Source organism: Pteropus alecto, unplaced genomic scaffold (assembly GCF_000325575.1).
Source record: "Pteropus alecto unplaced genomic scaffold, ASM32557v1 scaffold45, whole genome shotgun sequence".
In the NCBI taxonomy this organism is placed as follows: Eukaryota; Metazoa; Chordata; class Mammalia; order Chiroptera; family Pteropodidae; genus Pteropus; species Pteropus alecto.
The window spans coordinates 36,708,898-36,730,769 of record NW_006442491.1 but is presented as its reverse complement, the minus strand read 5'-3'; the positions used below and the strand labels follow the sequence as shown (position 1 = coordinate 36,730,769).

The following is a 21,872-nucleotide window of genomic DNA, read 5'->3' as shown; positions in this document are numbered from 1 at the left end:
AACCAGAGAGTCTCTTTGGAAGTCTGTTTGCGACTCTGCTGGTGGCGTTCAGCAGAGGACCCAAAATGTAATCTCGCAACCATTCTTTGGTTCGAGGTCAGATGCTCCTTCCTTTACCAGGAATAGGTTCAAAGGATAACCGTGCAATTTTAAGGATGTCTTCATAGTTTGGCTTGGGAATTCAAGTGCAGGTTGTTAAAATGTGAACATGAAATGAATAAGGCTCTTGATACTCTTATTTTGAAAGGGAGATGGGAGCCCGGCGTGAAGGAAACGCAGAACAATGTCTTCCTTAGCTGCACCTGCACCGCTGAGGCCTAATGAGTTTAGGTTGATGGAACCCAGACCTCAGGAAGGATTATAAATTCTCATTTGATTTGATTTGCTTCTAAAATACCTTAAACCAGCTGCGCCTGCCCAGCTGACCCAAGAGTCTCTAGCTGCTTTGGGGGAAGGTCTGGGCAGGCGCCCTCCTGCCCTGGGGGGGGGGGCAGCCTCAGGAGCTCCTCCCCACCCCGCTGTTCCCAGGGCCTGCTCTGGTCTGGCACATGTCCCCACCCCGCTCCACCATCGCCTCTGTCTCCTTGAATTCTCACAATGGCTCCGTGACTGGGATCTCTTAATGTCCCCATTTTATGGAGGGGGAAGCTGAGCTTCCCGGAGGCGGGTTAACTTGTCCTGAGTCACGGGTGGAGATAGGCGGGGCCTGCATTCTAACCCAGGTCCCCATGGCCCCCCTCTGCCCTGGTTCTCTGCTGCTTCCGGAGCTGAGCGAGGCCAGGAGGAGGGTTTCGTTTTTGTCTCTCTAAGGGGACTCATGGGGTAAGTTCCCAAAGTCTCTTCACTGAGAGCCTTGAGACCCACCTAGTGGCAGACAAGTGTGGCAGATGACACAGTGCACGACGCCAGCTCGGTATAAGTTAACGCCGCTCGGGGCCGCCCTGTGTGCCAGCGGTCCACAGACGGTCTCTGTTCCAGTAGTTCTCCACGTGGGGTCCCCGGACCGGCGGCATCAGCATCTCTTGAGAACATGTTAGAAATGCGAGTTCTTGGGTCCCGCCGCAGACCCCCTGAGTTAACACGCGGGGAGACGACCCACCGAACCCAGTATCGTTGTTCGCGTCCCCCGTTGGGTGAGCAGTGACACACTAAGCGCCCAGGGGGCAGTAGAACTGGGACCCACAGCCAGCCTGGCCTGGTGGGCACCTGTGTTGGAGCCCTTGCTCAGGTCCCACTCTCTCGGAGTTAAGACCTACAAGACAGTTAATACGCAGGTCAACGGGCCGACCAATAAAATAAAGAGAGCAGTTAAGTTCTAGGAAGGGAACAGAAGGGGCTGGGGTGAGAGGGTGGCCGCGGACTGTGACCACTGAGCTGGCCCGGCTCAGCCCGGGGGAGGGGGCCGCAGTGCTGGGGTCCTGGAGCAAAGCCCCTGCCCTGCGCTCCTGAGCTTGGGGGTCTGGTGATCACCCGGCGTGGCGTCCCTCACTAAGTGACAAGCTCCCGAGTGGCCCTGTGACTGAGCAGGGGTTCTCGTGCGTGTTTTGCAAGTAGAGCCGCCGAGCTGCCAGCGTCCATCCCAGGCCTCTCCCACAGCCCGGAATCGAATTGTCCCCACTTGCGTGCGATTTCGCTTTTCGAGGGAGAACCTTCTCACCTGTCTCTGAGAATGTACATTTGGACATTTGTTTACAATAAGCTCTTGACACCATCGCATTGTTATAAGAAGCCCGTGCACTGATCCTACGAAGCGGCGCTGTCAGGTAGAGCCTTCTGTGACCACGGAAGTGCTCTGTGTCTGTGCCGTCCAGTGCGGGAGCCGCTGGCCACGTGCGGCTCTTTAGATTTAAATTAATTACGCTGAAATAAATGTAAACACGGAGCTCCCAGGCACACCGGCCGCATTTCAAGTGCTCAGTAGACTCATGTAGCTCGCGGCTGCCACAGTGGGCAGCACAGATGTAGAATTTAAGTTTAGACCGTCTACAGGTCAATTTGGTAGAACGTTGGCAACTTTATACGGTACAACCTAACAGCAGAGAAAGGGGAGTTCAGACCGATTAAATCCATTTCTTTGTTACCAAGGGAAAAACCGAGGCCCAGTGAGCCCGGGTCCCGCGCAGCGAGCCGAGAAGCCAGACGGGGCCTAAACCCAGGTTCGGTGACTCTCTGGAGGTCTGTCTGCTGGCTCAGGGGTTCTCACCGCGGCATGATTGGCAGTGGGGCTGGGCCATTCCCTGTTGTGGGGCCGTCTTGTGCATTGCAGGATGTTTAGCAATGACCCTGGCCTCCACCCACTAGACGCCAGTAGCACACACAAAATGAATCCAGGCATTGCCCCATGTCCCTTGGTGGGGGACGAAATTGCCCCTCGTTGAGAATTGCTAATTTAGCTGAAAATAGTAACTAGTTTCCATTCTTTCCCCTCATTTTCAATTAGCCAAGAGTAGGACTGGGACTCAGAGACCCTGGGGAGCTGGGCTCCTCCCTCTGAGGAGATGGGGCGCCCATGGGTGAGGGTCGGCTGCCTCGGTGTATGTCGGAAAGATTGACACAGGCTCACAGCCCATTTTTCTTTTCAGCCCTACCAGCGTCTGGGTCTTTTTAGGCAAACAACTGGCTTCAGCCCTGGAGATAATTAAACCCATCTTTTCTCCCTCTCCCCGCCCCGGCCCCTAAACCCTTTGGTCCATTCAGTTCACAATGATAACATTGTTCGAGCAGCACCGCACACATGTTGACACTGAAGTGTTTAATCTTGCGGTACAGCAATTCTCCGGCCCCACCCCCACCCCCACATCTGTGCGGCCTGCATCCCTGATGACAGAAAGCCAGGCTGCCAGCGGTCTCGCCTGCACGCCCTGCGTCCCCGGACGCAGCGCCTGCCTCTAACAAGGAGGCAGTGTCTCCGAAGAGCCTGTCAGAGCGCCCGGTGCTGGGACACCAGGTGGTCTCGTGGGCCCAAGCGTTGGGTGGAAAGTTCGAGAGTTGAAGCGGCAGTTCGGGGGGTGGGGGAGACAATGCCTCTTGTGTGCCTTCTGCCAGGCAGGGCCCTGCCCCCCGATTTGGGGGGCTAGGGAAGGATGATGGGGAGACGGGTTAATGCTGCGAAATCTTCAAGCTGTCAGCCTCACTCAAGGGTGACTCTGGCATTGGGCCAGAACAAAACTTACAGATCAGAGAGGGACCCGTGTGGGATGCAGAGCCTTCATTCTGAGCTGAGTTTTTAAGATGGATATGACCATGTTGTGTGTGCCAGGACCTTGGTAGAGTTCAGAACTGTTCTTATGTAATCGTCTTCACAGCTACAATGTTGGAGGTGGTTCCTGGTGTGAGGGAGAGAATGTGGCCAAGTGCCGAAGACCACTGGGCCTTCAGACCAGCTGTGTGGCCATGGGCACGTGACTTCGCCTCTCTGGGCCTCGGTGTCCTCATCTGTAAAACAGACGTGGTGTGTGTGCTACCTCTGAGCAGGGGTTTTATAAGGATTCAGTGAGATGACGTGTGTGACACAGGGCATGGGGCATCCAGGCCGCTGGGAGGGCTTTTATAATGGTGACCATCCACCTCCCACTCATTAGGATGGCTGCTAGCAAAACAAAACAAATTTCAGAAAGTCACAGGTGTTGGACAGGATGTGGAAAAATTCTAACCCTTGTGTGCTGTTGATGGGAATATAAAACGGTACGGCGTCTATGGAAAACAGTACGATAGGTCCTCAAAAAATTAAAAATAGAATCACCATAGGATCCAGCAATTCCATTTCCGGGTATAGATCCCAAAGAACTGAAAGCAGAGTGTCAAAGAGAGATTTGCACATCTATGTTCACAGCAGCATTCTTCACAGTAGCCAAAAGGTGGAAGCGACCCAGGGTCCACGGAGAGATGAATGGATAAACTAAATGTCCATCCGTACAATGGAATGCCATTCAGCCTCGCAAAGAAATTCTGACACGTGCTACAACGTAGATGAACCTTGAAGACACCGTGCTAAGTGAACAGATCGTATACGACTCCACTTACAGGAGGTCCCAAGAGCAGTCAGATGAGTAGAGACAGAAGGTGGAATGATGGCTGCCAGGGGCTGGGGCGGTTGGGGGATGGGGAGTTGCTTAATGAGTACAGACTTTCAGTTTTGCAAAACTAAGAGAATCCTGGACGTTGGTTGTGCCTGCACTCCACAGTGCTGACCCGCATGCTTCAGAACGATCAAAACGGTTAATTTTGTATTTTACCACAATTAAAAATAAAAATTTTTAAATGGCGGCCGCTACTTAGCTGCGGGGTTAGGTAGATGACAGACTTGCGATCTAACCGGGCCTTTTACCAGCTTCTCTCCGGCAGCGGGACAGCTGAGGGCTCTCACGCACCTGCAGCGGGGCGGTCAGGAAGTCTCGCTGACCAGTGCAGAGGGCGCGAGGGGACGCCGAGGTGTCTTGGCAGCCTTTTCTCTGGCTGGGGACCGCCGCCTCCCTCCTGTGGGAGCCAGGCAGCACAGCGTCATTTTCCCGTGACAGTGGTTGGGTACGTCTGTTCCATTTTCCAGGAGTCCCGGTTTATGGCCCGCCTCTGGCGGTTTTTCAGTCTTCTTAATCTTGCCGTGGAGATCTTGGGAGGAGTGAAGAGCCATCATCAGATTTCCCATCCCAAAGCTGCGGGGCCGTAAACCGCCTGCTGACCGCAGCCTCGGTTCCATCCGCCCCCTGGAACCTTTTGGATGAATGGTATTTGTGTAGCAAAGGAAGGAGTCTGGGCTGGAGGTTCCTGGGTTAATTGGGGTGGGGGATCCTAAGCAGTCAGGGGCCCTCGAAAACTCACTTTGAGATTCTGGTTGTCCTGTGGACTTCGCTTGGTTCTACCGGTTGTCAGGGTGTCGTTCTCGTTAAAGGGGCTCAGAGCCCCGTCCACAGCCGTCACCGCGGCTCCTCGCGCCAGCCTGAGTCACGGAAGCCGGACCCCAGCGAGGAGCAGAGCTGTCTTGCTGGACTTGCAGGTCTCACCTGGGAAGTGCACCTTCGCCCATGAAATACTCAGTCCCGTCTTGCAGCTTAGCTGCATCTTCGGGGGCAGTCAGAGGACCACGTGGTCCAGGAGGTTAACCAGGCTTTTCCTGAAAACCGTAAAGTTTTGGAAGGAGCCGCTCGGCGTTTAACTTGGTTTCTGCCCATTTATCAACTCTTCCTCGCCCTGGCCAGGAGAGCGATTTGAGGAGGAAATGAAGACAGCTTGGTGTGGCTGACAGTTCCCCTGCCCCAGTGCACATGTCTCATCTGCAGGTGGCCACAGTCTTGCTCTTCGCGTGTCTTTTCTGCGTGGCTGTCCCCGTGAGAGCTGAGTCCCCGATGGCCAAATCCAGTGAATGGTCTCCTGGTCCCTTTTTGTCTGAACCTGGCCGCCATCCAGTCATCTTACCTGCCTGTCGTGGATCCTGCCCCTTGCCCTGGGCCAGCCTCTGCCGATGGCCATGTTCTCCATCTCCCGTGCAATCCGAGGCTGTGCGTGTCTTTCTCATCGTATGTGCATTTTCCCCGCAAAACTTTATTCATAAACCCAGTTCAGCAGCCCCCAAATCGAACTTTCTGGCCAGTGTTTCGGACCTCTCTTCTCAACTGTGCAGGTGAATTTTCCACTTGGGTTTCTCACAGGTCACCTCCGGTCTAACCTGTCTGCGGCGACCTGTGTTTTCTCCTCTCATGCTTCCTCTGTGTTTGTACCTGCCGGTGGCATTACTGCCTGCCAGGCGTTTCTAGCTGGCCAGGGCCAGCCCTTCTCCGGTCCTCTTCCAGTGCACGTGCTCGGTCACCTGCTGACTTCTGTCTGCTCCTCTAGCTTCGCTTCCTGTCCATTCCATCTCCCTGCAGTCCATACAGTCATTCTCTGGCAGCTGGGACTGGTCATGGCCGCCTGAGTACCAAGGTGACACAACGTTGTAACCGTTTAGTGGTACAGATGCTGGATACGTGTCATCTCTGGAATAGACCTCCCTGTGAGCTCAGTCTCTGTTCTCGCCCCTTACTGGCCACTGGCCACAGTGTAGCCAGTCCTCCTGAAACAGATTTGATCAAGGCACCATCCCGCAGGACGATGAGCCAAAGCAGTCATGGTCGATGGGGCCGGCGGTTGACCCCTTGGCATGGCATTCAAGAACCTTCCCAGTGAGGAGCTAGCTTGCCTTTTCCGTGCCCTCCCTGACAGACTTCTTGCCGCTCACCAGCATGCTCTGTTGCTCGTCCGTCAGGCCTTCGGTCCTGCTGTCCCCCCGCCCGCAGTGGCCTTCCCTGCCCACTGGGACTGGTCAGCCCCATTCTTCCCTAAGACTCCATTCGAAGCTTTCCTGTGAGGAACTCCTCCTCCCCCGTACCTAAACAAACACACTGGGATTTGCTAAAATAAACTGAAATGAACTATTTCTTTAGAGACGATGTCTCATTTGGCCCTGTACCTTGTTACCCCCATATTCTTGACATGGAAGCAGCGAGGCACATACACTAACGCTGAGCTCACTCAGCCCTCTGACCCAGCAATCACCTTTGGGGAGGAGGGGGCTGGCGTTTGGGAGGGGGCCTTGCGAGAATGTCCTCGGTGCTAGTAATGAATGTGCTGCGACCTGCTCTGGGCGTGTTTACCTTGAGAAAGCTCACTGAGCGTCATGACCACTTACGATCTGTGTGCTTTGCTTTAAGTATATTATGAATACGATAGCTTATTTGAAGCTAGACAGGAATTACACTATTCAACCCAATAGAATTATGGAGCCCTACTAAATGCAGGCTCTGCCGGACACTGGGAGTTCATGATTGAGATAGTCGTTGTCCCCGTTCCTACAGAGCTCGGTCAGGGGGTCATCTCGTACTTGGAAGTTATCCAAGTCTAAATAAAGCAGCTTTCATGGCAAGTGGTCACCTGGAGATAACGACTCGTTGGGCGTGTTTCCTGCCTGTCCGTTTCCGGGCATGTGTGCCGTGGGCCCCCGATTGCTTTGCTCCGAACTGCCTCGCTTGCAAATGCAGTGACCTGACTCTAGCTTAAAGGGGACTTGTTTGAAGGGTCTCCACATAACTCACAGGTTGGAAGAACTGGGGCGCAGGCTGGACTTGTATGTGGGGCAGCGGTCACCCCTGAATGCCAGGGGGTCATGAGAGGGGACGCTCGGTGTGTAGCTTCCCATCCCCACCCGTCTCTACCTTTCCTTGACACCCTGCAGCCCAGAATCCCCCCACTCCAGGGCCAGCTTTAGGGTTATTATTTCAGGCTTTTATAAAAGGTGACACTAGCTTGGGGACAGTCACAGGGCTGGTCGCCGTCAAGATGGTGTTTTCGGGAATCCGTTTTCTTTAAACTTATCATTGGGTCTCAGGGATTTGGGCCCTTTGCTCTTTTAAAGATGAAAGTCTTTGTTAACGCCGGCCAGCTCCCACAGCCAGCAGGTGTTGGAATTTAAGGGCCCAGAGAAAAGGCTGGATTTCCAGGCCTTGAGTTCCTTCAGGAAGCTTCCTTCATGGGCCGGACTGATATCAATGCTACATGTGTATTCTAAAGTCCAAGTCTTGAGTAATCAACTACAGCAACTTAAGAAGGCGGTGTAAAGATGTGTTTTCTTCCTAAAAGTTCGTACACGCTTCCACCTACTTTAGTGGTGACGATTAATCAGGGTCTTGACCCCTGAGGAGGAGCTGGTGTAGACCCCGTGCTGTGGACTGGCTCCCACAGGAAACCTGGGGAAGGCGAGACTTGGAACTTGGTTTGGACCTTGAATTATTCACTGCTCTTTTTACCAATGACTGTTCTTTCTTTGATAAATTACGAAATTAGTTTTAGAACACACGATGATGTGGGTTTCAGGGAGAACAGAATGGCGACAGGGTTCGTGCCTCTCATCGTCTTAAAATAATTAACGAAGGAAATTCACTCAGAAAGCCATCCGAAAGAGCCCTTCAAAAAAAAGAAACTATTTAACCCTTTTGTCTTAACCATCTGATATCTTAAGTGTCTTAACAGTTAAGACACCTTTAATCTTATAGGTTAAAAACATGGTACACACACCGGTTACAGTAAACTTCACGTGTGTGACGATGTATCGCGTCTCTTCTTCACCGGGCGTGACTTCGGTGATTACACCTGTATTCACGTCGTGCTTATTCAAAGTATCTTTATCGTTTGATCTGTTGCGCTTTTTCTTTGCAAATAAAGTTATCTTAGCTAAGGCCAACAGCCGCACGCACATAGTGTCCCTTCTCTACCGACTGTCTTTCTCCTGGGTTCTCCTAGGTCGTTGAGAGGCCCTGCAGCCACGGTGAACGCGAACTGCTTTCCGTTTGCCAGGCTCTGGCGTAAGTGCCAGCGCCTATAAACCTTCGCGACAAATCTGTGACTTTCCCGGAGGAAGGGGACGCACACAGAGGTTGAGTAAGATGACTAAGGCCACACGGCTGGTAAGTGGTACAGCTGAGAGTGGAACTTAGGCCACCTGGCTCCGGAGAGTGTCAGGGTCAAGAGCGTTGAGTTGCAGAGTTCGGCCGCTCACCTAATTGTGACCTTGGGCAAGTTGCCTGACTCCCTGAGCCTCGGTTTCCTCATCTGTAAAATGGGGTCAATTCTGCCTCACCGGGGTTCATCAGATGGTGACCCAGAGTGCTTAGCGTGGGACCCGTCACAGAGCAAGCACTAAGTAAACATGCTTTTTGTCACTTCTGGGTTCTTCACCCACTTTCATCATAAACCAGGGTTCCAAACCCCCGTTCCCTGCTCAGTTGCTGTGTGGCCAGCAGGAGCTGTTTGAGAAGCGCTCTGTCCGGTGCTGGGAGCAGGGACACCGAGGTGTGTCAGAGTCACACTGTTCCAAGCGTCGTGCCGAGGCGCCTGTGCACGGTCACACGAGCAGTGCCCTTCGCTGATGCTGGAGCATCGCGAACCTGAAGGGACGTTTCTGGCCTCCGGAGGCTTGGCTCTGCTGGGGAGGGGAAGGGAAGATGGTTGGGAACAGAGACTGTGTAATCTGTCAGCCGGGGGTGGGAGACTGGCCTGTGGCACGCTCTGCTGATGTTCCACAGCCCTGTGTTAACCTTTAAATGGGAATTTCTCAGGGAAGGTTTTAAGCAGTGGCCAGGGCGACCCAGAGTCACAGTGATGGAGCCACAGGAAGGCGAGGTCTGCGAGGGAGGAACAGCCAGGTGCTGAGAGCTGCTACCTGGAGGTCCAGCAAGGTGTCCTTTCCACGTGGTTAAGGGATGGCCTTTGGTGACCTCGGATTGGGTGGGTCGGTGGGGCTGGGGGGCAGCGTGGGCACTGGGAGCTCCCTCAGTGGGGGCTGGGGGTGAGCTGCGTGGGTGCACTGACCACTCACCGGGTTGCAGGAGACTCTCCAGGAGTTGCTGCCGTCACTGCCCCCTCCCAGCCCCTGCAGAAAAGCCCTTGAGGAAGACACGAATCGTCCCCCGGCTGTGCCCATCTCCTTCCCAGACGGACTTGTCCTCTCCTCCCGGCACACTTTTAAAACTCTCCCTGGCACAATACTCTGGGAGAACAGCTTGGCAACATGACTGAATCTGAACATACACTTGCCCACCTCTCGGAATGCCTCCCCAGATTCGCCAAAACGCGGGAGCCCAAATGTCCATTAGCAGCCCCGCTCGAAAAGCCCCGGATTGCGAACCACCCAAAGGCCCGTGAACTGTAGAAGGGATACGTGAATGACGGTGCAGCCGAACGGGACTGTCACACAGCCGTGCGGACGAGCGAACATCCTCAGTGATGCAGATGGTCACGGGGCACGGCCGAGGGAGAGAAGCCGGGCGCAGAAGAACGCGCCGTGTCGTTCCCTGGTAGCATGTTCAGCAACCAGCCCATCGTCAGGGAGGTTGGGGGAGGCAGGGCCGGGGGGCGCTGGCATGTTCTACTCCGTCTGGGAGAAGGTTCCATGGGTGGGTTCGCTCTGTCACACTCGCCGAGCGGCACCCATCTGGTGTGTGTGCATAGCAGACGTAGGCTGTATTGCCGTGAAACGTTCCAGCGCGCGGCCAAGGTGCTCCTTCCGAGCTGTCGGCGTCGCCGCCGAGATGCGCGGTGAAGGTTTCTGGCGGGGGTGGGGCTGGGGTTGCGGCCCAGCTGTCCCACCCGGGACAGGCCGCTCAGCACTTCGTCAGTGTCAGGTGCATCCCCGACCGACATGCGGGGTTGAATGAACCGGAAGGGTGGCGAGGGACGGGCCCGGGGCATTTAACAGTGTCTGTGTCGAGGCTGCTTGCCATGCCTCTCACCCTGGGGTCCCCACCTGAGGCTCACCTGATCCCCAGGCGTCTGCGCGTCCTAGAAGCTGCCACAAAGACCCCCTCCCACACACACAGCTTCATAAATCAGGGTGGGGCCTTTCCTTTTCCTTAGATTGTGTCAGAAGACAAGTCCTCCTTGTGGGTATAAAGGGGGGAGCGTGTGAGGATGGCTGCAATCCTGGGGGGCTGTGGGATGGTTTCTAGAGAGTCCTTCCTCTGGCTAGCTCTCCACAGGTAGCCCAGGACTCCTGTGGCTGTGGACCAGAGGCAGGGCCACCCCTGAGCCCAGCCAGAGTCCTCTGGTCTCCAGTAGGGAGCAGCCTGATGGGTGGATAATCCCTCGATGCCCCCTGCCTTCACACCAGTGCCTTTTAGAACTATTATTAAGGTTTAAAGTGGATTTCTCTTTTAGAATGGAGACCTGTAGGGGCAGCCTTCAGGTGGCCTTCAGGTGGCCTTCAGGTGGCCTTCCTAAAGGCACTCCCATCCTGCTTTCGGCGTGGCGGCCCTATCCCAGCCTGAGAGCTTCGGGGCCGACGCTCGCTGGTCATGTTTCTCCTCTCTTCTGGCCGAGCTGGTCCCCCCCCCGCCCCAGGCAGGAAGTACAGATGGGGCTGAGTCTCCCGGGAGGTGAAAGGTATCTGCAGGTGCTGCAAACACTCCTGAGCTTGGACGTTCTGCACCCTTCCGGCATCTGATGACTCCCAGCTTCATCCCTGTTCTGTTTTGGTCCAGAGGTCCATCCCTAGACACGATGTTCTTGGGCTTATACCCACCTTGGTGTTTATCATCTGTGAAATGGGTTAATATCTTGGTCTGGTCTCACTGCTAGCACAAGAGAGATGTGCTGGGGACCTTGGCCTTGTTTTGTCCTGACGTCATTTTTCAAAGGCCCCCACACCCATCTCTTTTTCTGCTTTTAGTCTTAGGCTCTGGTTGTAAACCCTGGAGGCTGTTAGAAACATCTAGGGTGTTTTAAAAAGTACAGGTTTCGGAACCCCCTCCCCAAAGACACTGATTACTTGGTTCAGAGTGGGTGAGACCAGCAGGGTGCTGGGGCCCGCCATGCGACGAGCTCCCCACCTCCACCTTCAGTGACTTCACTTTGAGAAGCTGTGATCTGCCGAGATGGAAATCGGCAAATGCTACAGACAGGGCCCAGAGGGCTAGTCAGTCCACGTACGCCAGCCCGCCGCTGGGCCCGGGCACCAGCATTTTCTCAGAGCTCCCCCGGCGACTTTCACATGCAGCCAGGGCTGAGCACAGGGCCTGAGGATGCCCGATAGACAGAGGAACGTGGCCGTTTGCTAACAATGGCTCATGGTTACCTAACCCTACCAGGGGTTAAGCTGCTTACATGAATTAGATCACTTAACTCTGACAACGACAAATGAAGGCGAATGATCGTCCCCGCTTTCCGATGGGGAAACTGAGGTCCAGATGGCTTCCTTGAGACCTCGAACCCAGGCCAGGGCTCTTGGAATCCGAGTCTGTCCAGGGCCTCTGGGATGGCCGTGGTCAGTGCCCATCTCTTCCCAGCAGGTCGACCGCAGAGTCGTTCATGGTGACCACAGGGTCTAAGTCTGTGACGCTCTAGTCTGCAGCAGGTCAGCACGTAAAGGGCAGTTCTCACCAGGGGTCGCTGGCGGTGGGCCCATCTCTATCTAGCTTAGGCCAGATGCTTGAACTCGGAGCCGGGAGAGCGAAACCCAGTTACTAATGAGCTTTTGGTGCTGGTGTGTGTTTTTCTCTCTCCAGTGGAGCACGACAAAGAGTTTTTCCACCCACGCTACCACCATCGGGAGTTCCGGTTCGATCTTTCCAAGATCCCGGAAGGGGAAGCGGTGACCGCGGCCGAATTCCGGATCTACAAGGACTACATCCGGGAGCGCTTCGACAACGAGACGTTCCGGATCAGCGTTTACCAGGTGCTGCAGGAGCACTTGGGCAGGTGGGTGCTGCGCTGGTGCCGGGGAGGGGTGCCGAGTTCCCTCCAGTGACAGAGGAAGAAGGGGCGACAGCCAGGGGGGCAGGGACAGTCACGGCCGCTTCCGCGTGTGTTCAGGGGCGTGGAAGGAGGGGCATGGGGAAGAGGGAGAAGCAGTTTCGAAGGCCTGCCCCTCCCCCATTCATCACCCTGAAACCCAGCACGTGCTGGCGGGCGACCAGCCAAAGTGGCCATTTGTGATCGTGTCTGGGATAAGACCCCGAACCAAAAATAAACAGGCAGAGAACTCTCGACCTTCCAAAAATCAAGTCAGGAACCAAAAGCTTGTGTTGAAAGACTTCTAATTTCTTGAGACCCTTTAGTTCCAAGGTCCTCTGAGAAGTCTAAGTAATGGGCTGGACCACTCCACAGCCCCGAGGTGGTCATGGCCGAGGTTGTGCTGCCCAGTGGCTGGGGTTCTGGGAGTCTCAGGTGTCCAGACGACTTTCATCGCCCCCCACCCATACCATTCCTTGGTGATAAGTGGAAGAAAGGTGGGTGGGCACCTCTTTCTAATGGGCAGTGCCGGCATCTTCAGTCTGAACTGGAAGCCGTTGCCACAGTGGGGACATGGGAACCATCACCACCTCATTTGCAAAGCACTGCCATTTGGGGGCTCATTTTAAACACCAAGGAAACCAACCTTCTCTTCAGTGTCTCTGACGTCTTACAGCCATTAGTGCGTGTTCACAGTCGCTATCTGAGGTGGCGACTCATCTGGGAAATGGGGAGAATGAATAGAATCAAAAGTCTCACGTGAGACTATGTAGAGCAGCGGTTCCCACCAAGGCCCCAGGCTCCTAGGAGAATCTAATGCCTCGTGACCCGAGGCGGAGCTGAGGCAGTGACGCTAGCACTGGGGAGCGGCTGCCCGTGCAGCTGGACCACCGCTCACCTCCTGCTCTGCGGCCCGGTCTGCAGCCCAGGGGTTGGGGACCCCTGATCTCGAGGGAAAGTGGACAAATTAGAACCTGAGCCCAGACACACAAAAAATATTTCTTTTAATAATTTATTTTTGAATAGGTAAGACCCATTCGTAGTATAACTCGTGAAACAGAGAAAAGCAACCACAGTGAAAATTGAGGCTTCTTCCACCTCCGGGCCCCAGCGCCCCGTCTGTTAGGCGGCCGCTGCCTCCATTGCTGAGTCTCCTCGGTCAGCAGGTGTCTGCGTGCGTCTGTGTATTTTCACAACCGGCGCCGCATCACGTGCTCTCTCCTGCTCCTTGCCTTCATCACGTGACAGTGAACCCTGACCATCCCACCCGGCCAGGTCCCACGGAGTGTCCTTGTTCTAATGACCACACAGCTTCCGTCCTGGGGGTCGTGCCGCAGGGCGTATAACCCGTTTCCTGCGGCGCACGGCAGGCTCTCCATTTCTCTGCACTGCAGAGGGCACGGGCTGGAGTGGGGGTTGGGGCTTGGGGAGGTGGGGTGCGGGAGGGATAACTTTGTCGACATATTATTTCACACTCGTGCATGTCTATCAGTCAGATATAGTTCCAGAAATAGAACTGTGGGGTCAGAGGGCGCACACATCGGTGACTGATAGATTTTGCTGAACTGCTCTCTGTGGAGGTCATCGATTTATGCTCCTAGCAGCCACGTAAGAGAAGGCCTGTTTCCCCATGCGCTCGCCAGCATGGTCTCTTCTCAGACTGTTCTGGTCTTTGTACGTCTGGTCAGCAACAAATGTTACTTCAGTGTGGGTTAGATTTGCATTTTGGAGTCCCCCCACCCCCATGAATGCACTGCCTGTGGTACTGGAAAGTGGGTGTGGTTTGGGGCAGGCAGCAGACAGCCTTGGCAGTCACCCCCAAATCTTACCGAAGGTACTGAGGTGCCCCAGTTACCTGGAGTGGGCTGTGCCCTGGCCCCAGGCCCAGTTACAAGAAGAAGCATCGAGTTTCTTCTTAGGGGGTAACAAATATTTGTTCTGTCCTCTGACAAATCCCTTGGGACTCTTGAACAAGAAAGAACATATGTTTGACTTTCCTCATGAAGGCAAAGTAATTGGGGGTGAGGCCGGTACCCAGAGGCTATTCATCAGTCGCCCACTCGTGTCAGCCCCGAGCCCTGCTCACGCCCAGGCCTCCTGGCAGGTTCCCCAAACCTGCCTCAGAAATCTCCCCAGGGAGGCTTAACCTCAGTAACTGCCCCAAGTGGGTTTGGCTGGACAGAACTGGAAGGGCTGGCTGGTGTCACCTGTGCGGCTCTTCCTACAAGTTCCCCATACAGGAGCGTGTTCCCCTCGCTGGCGGGCGGTCTCTGGGGCCGGCTGGGATGCTGCCGGGCCGGGCCCTCATCCAGTGAGTGGGAGCTTGCTTCAGAACTGCCAGCGTTCTCGGGTGCTGCTCCCAATGTGACGGGCGCCCCCGCCCCCTGGTCCCACACCTCCTGTGCACACCTGCTCTGCTCCACACACTAGGAAGGGCACCGGAGACCCTGTGACAGGCACGGTGCCCCCTTATCGAGGTCAGAGGCCGCCGCATTTGGAGACACAGGTGGGAGCTGAGTGCTTCGTTCATTCTATTCTGTGCCAGGCACTGGCCTCTGGACTGGCCTTCAGGAGCCAGCCAGCTCGGGTCCAGAGGGCAGGGACCTGTCCAAAATGCTTCTTGAGGGGTGTACTGGTTCCCAGGGGCTGCCTTAACAAGGTGCCACGAACTGGGGGGCTTAAAACAACAGGAACGTATCCTCTCTCAGTCCTGGAGGCCGGAAGTCTGACATCAGCGTGTTGGCAGGGCCGCTCTTGAAACCTGCATTCCCTCGGGGTGCCTCTCTTTTCTTGTAAGGAAACCAGCCACCTTGGATGAGGGGCCCACCCTACTCCAGGGTGACCTCATCTTCCTGAATTGCATCTGCAAAGACCCTATTTCCGAGTGAGGTTCCAAGGGTAGGACTTGAGCATATCTTTATGAGGGTGCAGTTCGACCCGTACCAGGGCGTGAGGAGGACAGGTGACAAACGGGCAAGCAAGCAAGTAGACCGTCAGGCCTGGCAAGGTCACTGGGTGGTTGCAGATGGCCCGGTTGAGTGGAGACATTCGGACGACAAGGATTCGGCGTTGGGGGGCAGAGGGCGTCTCAGGAGAACTCAAGGCCCAAGGCAGGGGTGAGCCAGCGAGCCCGCAGGTGGGGCAGGAGGAGCCACCTCGTCTTCACTCGGATGAAACAAGGGCCTTTGGCTTCCCCGCCAGGCCGCCAGCAGCTGCTCACCTTTCTGCCTGTGTCAGCTGCTGATACTGTGGCACCTGGTCCGGTCATGGTTTGAGGTGGCTGCCTCCTCTACCCTGTCTTAGATCCTTAGGGTGGATCTGGAGGCCCCAGGGGAGAGGAGAGGGCCTGAGTCACTGTGGTTGGAAGAGGGATGGGCAGGACAGCTGTCCACAGCTCCCTGGCCGGTGGCCAGGGCGGGCATAACAGGTTGACCCCAGTGAGCAGCTCGGCCACAGGTGATCTCTGGGGTGCCTGGCCTAGCTTTGGGTTCCTGTCTCCGGGGTCTTTTGTCTTGTGGGAGGCCAAGTCCCTCAGCAGCAAATGTCTGAGCGCCTGTTGTGTTCCGTGCAGGGGTAGCAGTAACCAGACCAAGTTCACGTTCAGAGGAGGTGCCGATAGGTGCAGAGTATAAGGTGGGGCAAGAGCTCGAGCGAGACACGGCGGGGAGCGGCAGCAGCTCCTCTCCTCAGACCCCCAATCTCCTTTCTGCACCTGCAGAAGGAAGCAGGTCCCTCGTTCTCCAGAAGTTAAAAGGTTCAAAACGTTTTTTAAGTTATTGGGGGGTTTTTTTCCGAGTGGTGTTTAATCCAGAAGCAAGACGATCGTTTTAAGTAATTCCCCAGGTAGAATAACCCAGCTATTAAGCATGTGGGTTTGGGTCCCAACGCTGTGTACCAATGTGGCCTTGGGAACTCGTAACATCTTGGAGCCTCGGTTTCCACATGGTTACATCTACCTTCCAGGATTATGGTGAGGATAAAGGAGGTCAGCATCCTTCGAACATAGTTAAGTGCTCCGTAAAGTTTTACTCGTTAGTATCACTGTCACCACCGTCACCATCACCACTGTCACCGTCGCCATCACAGGGAATGCAGAGATCTCAGGGAAATGCAGAGCTCCCGCCCCGCTACATCTCGTAGCTGCTCTTCGGTGGGGACGAGGGCCTGAGCTTGCTTGAGCGGAGTTGGAGCCCCCCGTTTGCTTTTCCTCAGCCTGGGGCCGTGCATTTTGTTCTAAGCCGAGGCCTGCGGATGGTCTGATTCGCGGAGAGATGCCCACACCCCGCCCTGTCGCCCCGCCGTGTGGCCGGCCTGCTCCCTCTAAGGGAGCCGGGGCCTCCTTGCTGCCGGCCGCCCAGCTGTGTGGAGCTGGGACATCTGGCTCTCTGGTGAGCTTCGCCTTGAGCTCCAGAAAAGCCCTGGGGGTGCCGGGGATTAGCCTGCTCGGTTGGCCTCAGCGTCTCTCCCCTTGTGACAGCCACTTTCCATGAGTCCTCTTGATCTCTCGGAATCCAGATTAGATTCCAATAATGAGCCGAGCTGGATGCCCTCCATGGCCCTCGGGCCCTGCTTGCAGCGGGGCCTCAGACAGCTGGAGGGGCATGCTAGAGCCACCCTCAGCAGGCTGGGGGCGGGTGGGGGCTGAGAGGCAGGTCTGGGGTCAGTGGCCTTGGCTCCAGTAGCCTTGCTGGGTGGGGAGAGGGGGATGGGCTAAGGGATCAGAGTCTCGCCTTCCTTTTCCGGACCCCAGGCCCAGGGCCCAACCAGCTGAGGCCTGGCTTCCCAGAGCTGGACTCACTTCTGTCCCCATTAGTTCAGACGCCGGTTCCAGCTGAAGGTGGGGGTGTTTGGGGCTGGAGATCGCACCAGTTAACTGGTTTCGCTTGCGGAAACTAGACTGGGCATTTCCCATCCTCCACGCCCCGCTCCCCACGCGGGTCCCAAGCTCGTTCCCTGCAGTGCTGCCCTATCCATAGCCATGTGGGCGCTCTGTGAGATACCCCTTGGGGGGCCGCGGAACCTTCTCGAAGGGTGTCAGTCATCACCCGGACCTGATGGTGTTGGCAGCTGGAGGGAAAATGTCCCTTGGTCCATCTCAGAGACCTCGGCTGCCGGGAGGTGACCTCAGAGTGGTCTGGTCTCCTGGACCAAGACTGGATCAGCTGCAGCCTGAGTCACTGACGCAGAGAGAACTTCCCCGCGATGGGCCGAGGGGGAAACCTTTTCAGCTCCCTTCAGCCCAAGGCAGCCTGCAGGTGGCAAGGAGGGAGGAGGCAAGCCTCGTGCCCCCGTGATGCCCAGTCGGGGCTCGGTCACCCGCAGCCTCCTCGCGGCCCTCCCCAGGTCTCCCCACGTCTCCCAGGTCTCCCCAGGTTCCCAGCTCCCTGCAAGGGGGAGCATTGCTGGTCTCCCCAGCCATCCAGGAGCACACACACCTGCCGCAGGCCGAACCTTTTCCTCCGAGAAGGATGCTTCCTTCAGCGGAGTCCTCGGCCCCTCCTGGGGTCACGTGAAACGCAATTCAGAGCCAGCTGGCTGGGTGGCGCTTGAGCTTCTGCGTTTCTCACCCACCCCAGGGATGGGCTCTCTGGAAACTGGCAGGAAGGTGTTTGGGTGCTCTGTGTAGAGGGCATCTCAGTGGGAGAGTATCGCAGTCTCACACCCCAAGGGGCCCCAGGCGATGGGTCATCAGACCTTTCCTGTCATCGTGCCAAGACGAAAGACTTGATCACAAGACTCTGGCCTTTTCTGACCTCAGTCACCGTGAGCATGAGGGACCCAATCACCCTCCAGAGCACGTGCCCCGCCCGGCACCGTCTGGTGTGCCGGGCGCTGCCCCTTGGGGTGCACCTTGGGCGTTATCCTACGAAGACTTGTCTTCCCCGTTCACAGGTGTAGAGACTTCTCAGGGGAAGTAACCTCCCTGAGATCATGTGGCCAGAAAGTGGCAGAGCGGGCACTCGAACCGAGGTCACGATCTTGGCCGTGACAGCGCCACGTGCTCCTCCCTTGGGTCTCACAGGGCGACGGTGAGTCCCAGGCCGCGGTTCACAGTGCGAGGCCCACTCGGGCTTTTCCTGCAGTCCCAGTGGCACAGGAAGTGGCTGGCCGAGGGTGCAGATCCCTGCGGGCCCTGGCTCTGGCATCTTCTGGAAGCTTCCAGGGCCTTCTTGCTGCTCCCGAAGGCCTACCTGCCTGGTTCCATGTGTCCTGGCTTCCGTCTCTCACCACGACGCCTCAGCCCCAGGGCGTGAGCTCAGGCGGTTCCAGTTCGGCTCCCCGGTAGCCGTTCCCAGAGCGAGGCAGGAGCAGTGGCTGCCGGGGCATGGCGGGCCGGCCCCGGAAGGTCGGAGGACGGCAGCCTGGTCGAGGACGCCCCATACTTCTTCCTGCTGCCTTTGTCCAGCACCCACTCCAGACCCCAGCTCGGAGCTGCTTGAGCAGGAGTGAAGGGCCCCAGACCCCTTGGGGTCCTCTCCCACGTCTAGGGAGATCACGCTGGGAAAGCCTGCACCCAAAGATACTGTCCTCTCTGTTCGGTCCAGCTAGTGCTGGCCACAGCGCGGTCGGCCTGCTCTGCTCAGCATCCCGGAGCCAAGTGGCCCCTTGGCTTCCTGTCCTGCGGGCTGAGGCCATCTGGTGGGCCTTGGTGGGCTTTTTGATCTTTGTGCCTTTTATTTCCTTCCATAATCCGTCCCAAGCCCGGCTTCGCAGGGGGCATCCGGGTGATGGTGGGGGGAGCGAGTCCATGGGACCGCTCCCATTTGCTGAGTGCCCGTGAGGGGTCAGGCCGGTGCTTAGCAAGTTCACGCACGCTGTCTTATTTCTCATAATGACCTCCAGAAGGCTGTGTTCACCCATTTTGTGGATGGAGCACGTACTAGAGGTGGAATTCGAAACCAGGTAATAAGTAAAATTTTGGGTGCCGGAGCCCACCTCAGAATTCTGATGTCATGGCCCCAGTATCACCTTGGCACTGAGAATTTTTAAAGCTCCCCAGGGATGACTTGCTTCCTGCTCTGCCCTGTCCCTCTGAGGATCTGAGGGACCTTGGACGAGTCGTGTCACCCATTTAATGGGGATGGAGACGCCCGTCCTGCCTCCCACAGACACGGCTAGAGAGTGGCGCCTAGGGTTCCCCACGGTGAGCGGGTGGGAGTCTAGGTGTCCTTCTGGGAGCAGGGGATGCAGATGGTGACACCAGGGAGCATCTACGAGACACTTCCTGTGCGTCCGTTTTATTCCCGTCACCCCACATGGACGTAACGCTCGACTACGAAGGCCAAGGTGAGCAGGGCCCCGTGGGGTGGTCCCCTCGCGGACCTGCCTGTGGGAAAGGGCTGCTCCTTTTACATCTCGACAGCTTTGTCTGTCGCCTCCGAAACTCACCACGTAATCTTCGGCCCCTCTGTCCTGACGCCACGACTCTGAACCGCGAAGGGTGACGACGAGAAGGGCATCGTATCAGCACTAAAGATGCAATGGACGTGCTTAGTCCTTAACTCACAGCCCCCAAGGGAGGTACCGTCACCCACCCCGCTTTACAGACAGGGAAACCGAGGCACGGGACCGTACTAGGGCTTAAAGAAAGGAAGCTGGCACCATCTTTCCCCAGACTCATCTGTCTGTCGTCCTTGGCTGGCGGGTACACATCTTCCTTTCCCTTCTCGGCAATCCTAGAAGTCAGCTCATGGTAGGGAATCGTATTTTTCACACAAGGAAAGCGAAGCAGAAAAAAGACCTGTCCAGCTCGTGCCCACAGTGCTGACGTACCCTAGGTCCCTGGAGACTGGCACACAGTAGGCACTTAGTGAAACACGTGCATGCATGGCTAGGAGGAGGGTCTGGGCTTCTGGGGCGTGGGCTTCCTCAGCCGACGGGCCATGTTTTCTGGAGGCGTTTCCGGCCCCTCGGTGGCGCCTGGCCTGAGGACGAGGGTGGCACGTCCCCGTGGGCCGAGCGAGTGCCGGCCGAGAAGCCCTGGTCCCTGCCTCTCGCTCTCCCAGAGCCTCCAGGCTTGGGCCGGTCCACCCCAGCAAACCTTCCCACGTGCTCTCTCCGAGGAACTGAAACCCGAGAACACCTTGTTTTCAGTCTTTCTCCAGCATCTGAGCCCAATTTCCAAAAAGTGAAAATTGCCTGTAATTATAATACTTTTCGATCTTAGGGAAGTTCTCCTGCGATGATTATAATTATATTATTTAGAGCTTATGTGTCAGCGGGTACCCAAGGGTGGATTGCTTCTCGTCTGAAAGTAGGGGAAATGTGTGTGCCGTGGCCCCGGGTTCCCTGCACTGGGGTGAATTGGGGGAGAATGGGCGTTAGCATTGGGGGCTGGCTATATAACTCGATCCAGTGCTTTAATTCCAAAAGCACTTCATACTTGGACCTGTGCTCGCCTATAGGAACCTATTTTTCCAAACGTATTAACATCTGTGTTTCATATCAGGGCCTGTAATTGCTTTAGCCTTTTTGGCAGGAGACAAAGAGAATTAATATTGTTCAGTGTGGTCATGAGCGGTCATCTGTAGCTGGGAAGAAAAGCGCCTGCTCAAATATGAACTCAGTGAGGACGGGGAATGCAGGCTTGCCAGAAGATAAGCTTTGACAGGAGCCACCCTTGGTTGAGGAAGTCCTTGGTTATGTCAAGTTCATGGCGGAAGTAGCCCCCTGAGTAATTGGTCCAAACACTGGTTCTTCCTACCGTCGGCGCCATTTTCTTTTATTTTCTCCATGATGCCCATAGCTTTCCACTTTGCCTGTCCAGGAATGGAGGGAGGAAGGTCGACGGCTGGCCTGCATTCCAGGACGCGTGCTGCCACTCCCCCCAGGGGACCCGAGGCAGGCACTGCTAGCGAACGGCAGGCGGCCCTCCTTCCCGCCACACCTGGACTTGGCCCAAAGCCTTAGAGGCATCGTCGAGGGAAGCCTGCTGCCCCTGCTCTCCGCCCTTGTCTCCCTGAAGATGACCCTGAGACGAGGGTCGTGTGTGAAAGTGAATGACTAGAAGATGTTTCTAGAAAATGCAGGAGCTTGGGAAAGTGTGTCTGGAAAGGCGGCAGCCAGACCAAGGGGCCGTGCCTCGCAGAGTCCCGCGAAGGTGGCGTAGGCACCTTCCTCTTTCAGGGGCGTTTGGAGACAGAGTTGCACCCCTTGCCCCAGATGAGGGCCAAGGAGCTGAAGTTTTATGGCTCCACGTCCATCAGCATTTAAGGCAGGGTTCTCAGCCTCGGCACTACTGACGTTTGGGGCAGGTCATTCTATGTTTGGGGGCCATCTGGGGAGCGTATGGTGTTTCATGGCAGCCCGAGCCTCCACTCGTGAGATGATACCGCCAAGTGTTGACAACCCAAACTGTCTCCAGACACTGTCAAATGTCCCTTGGGGAGCAGAATCGCCCCTGGTTTAGAAGCGCTGGAGTGGAAGGCGGGGTGTCGGTCCCCAGGCACTTCTGCCCTGGATGCTCCCAGGCGAAGCGGGTGCTGACACCTGCGAGGGGACACGCACCGGGGCCATGGAGCCGGGTCGAAGCGTCGGAGATGCTGCACCTGTGCACGAGCGCCAGGGAGGCTGCTGGCACTGGCGTGCCCCACCGTCTTGTCTGCGCCCCCTTCCACGCC

The 21,872-nt window shown here is 56.3% G+C and overlaps 1 protein-coding gene across 2 annotated transcripts in view; it reads left to right on the top strand.

The window, feature by feature from the left end:
• The window catches only part of BMP7 (bone morphogenetic protein 7), a 79,474-nt gene that overhangs the window by 17,238 nt on the left and 40,364 nt on the right, over window positions 1-21,872 (top strand). For both annotated transcript variants that reach the window (XM_006921935.2, XM_015597172.2), the window contains exon 2: window positions 12,027-12,219. In XM_006921935.2, the coding sequence (XP_006921997.1) occupies window positions 12,027-12,219 (193 nt within the window). The remainder of the gene's footprint in view (window positions 1-12,026; window positions 12,220-21,872) is intronic.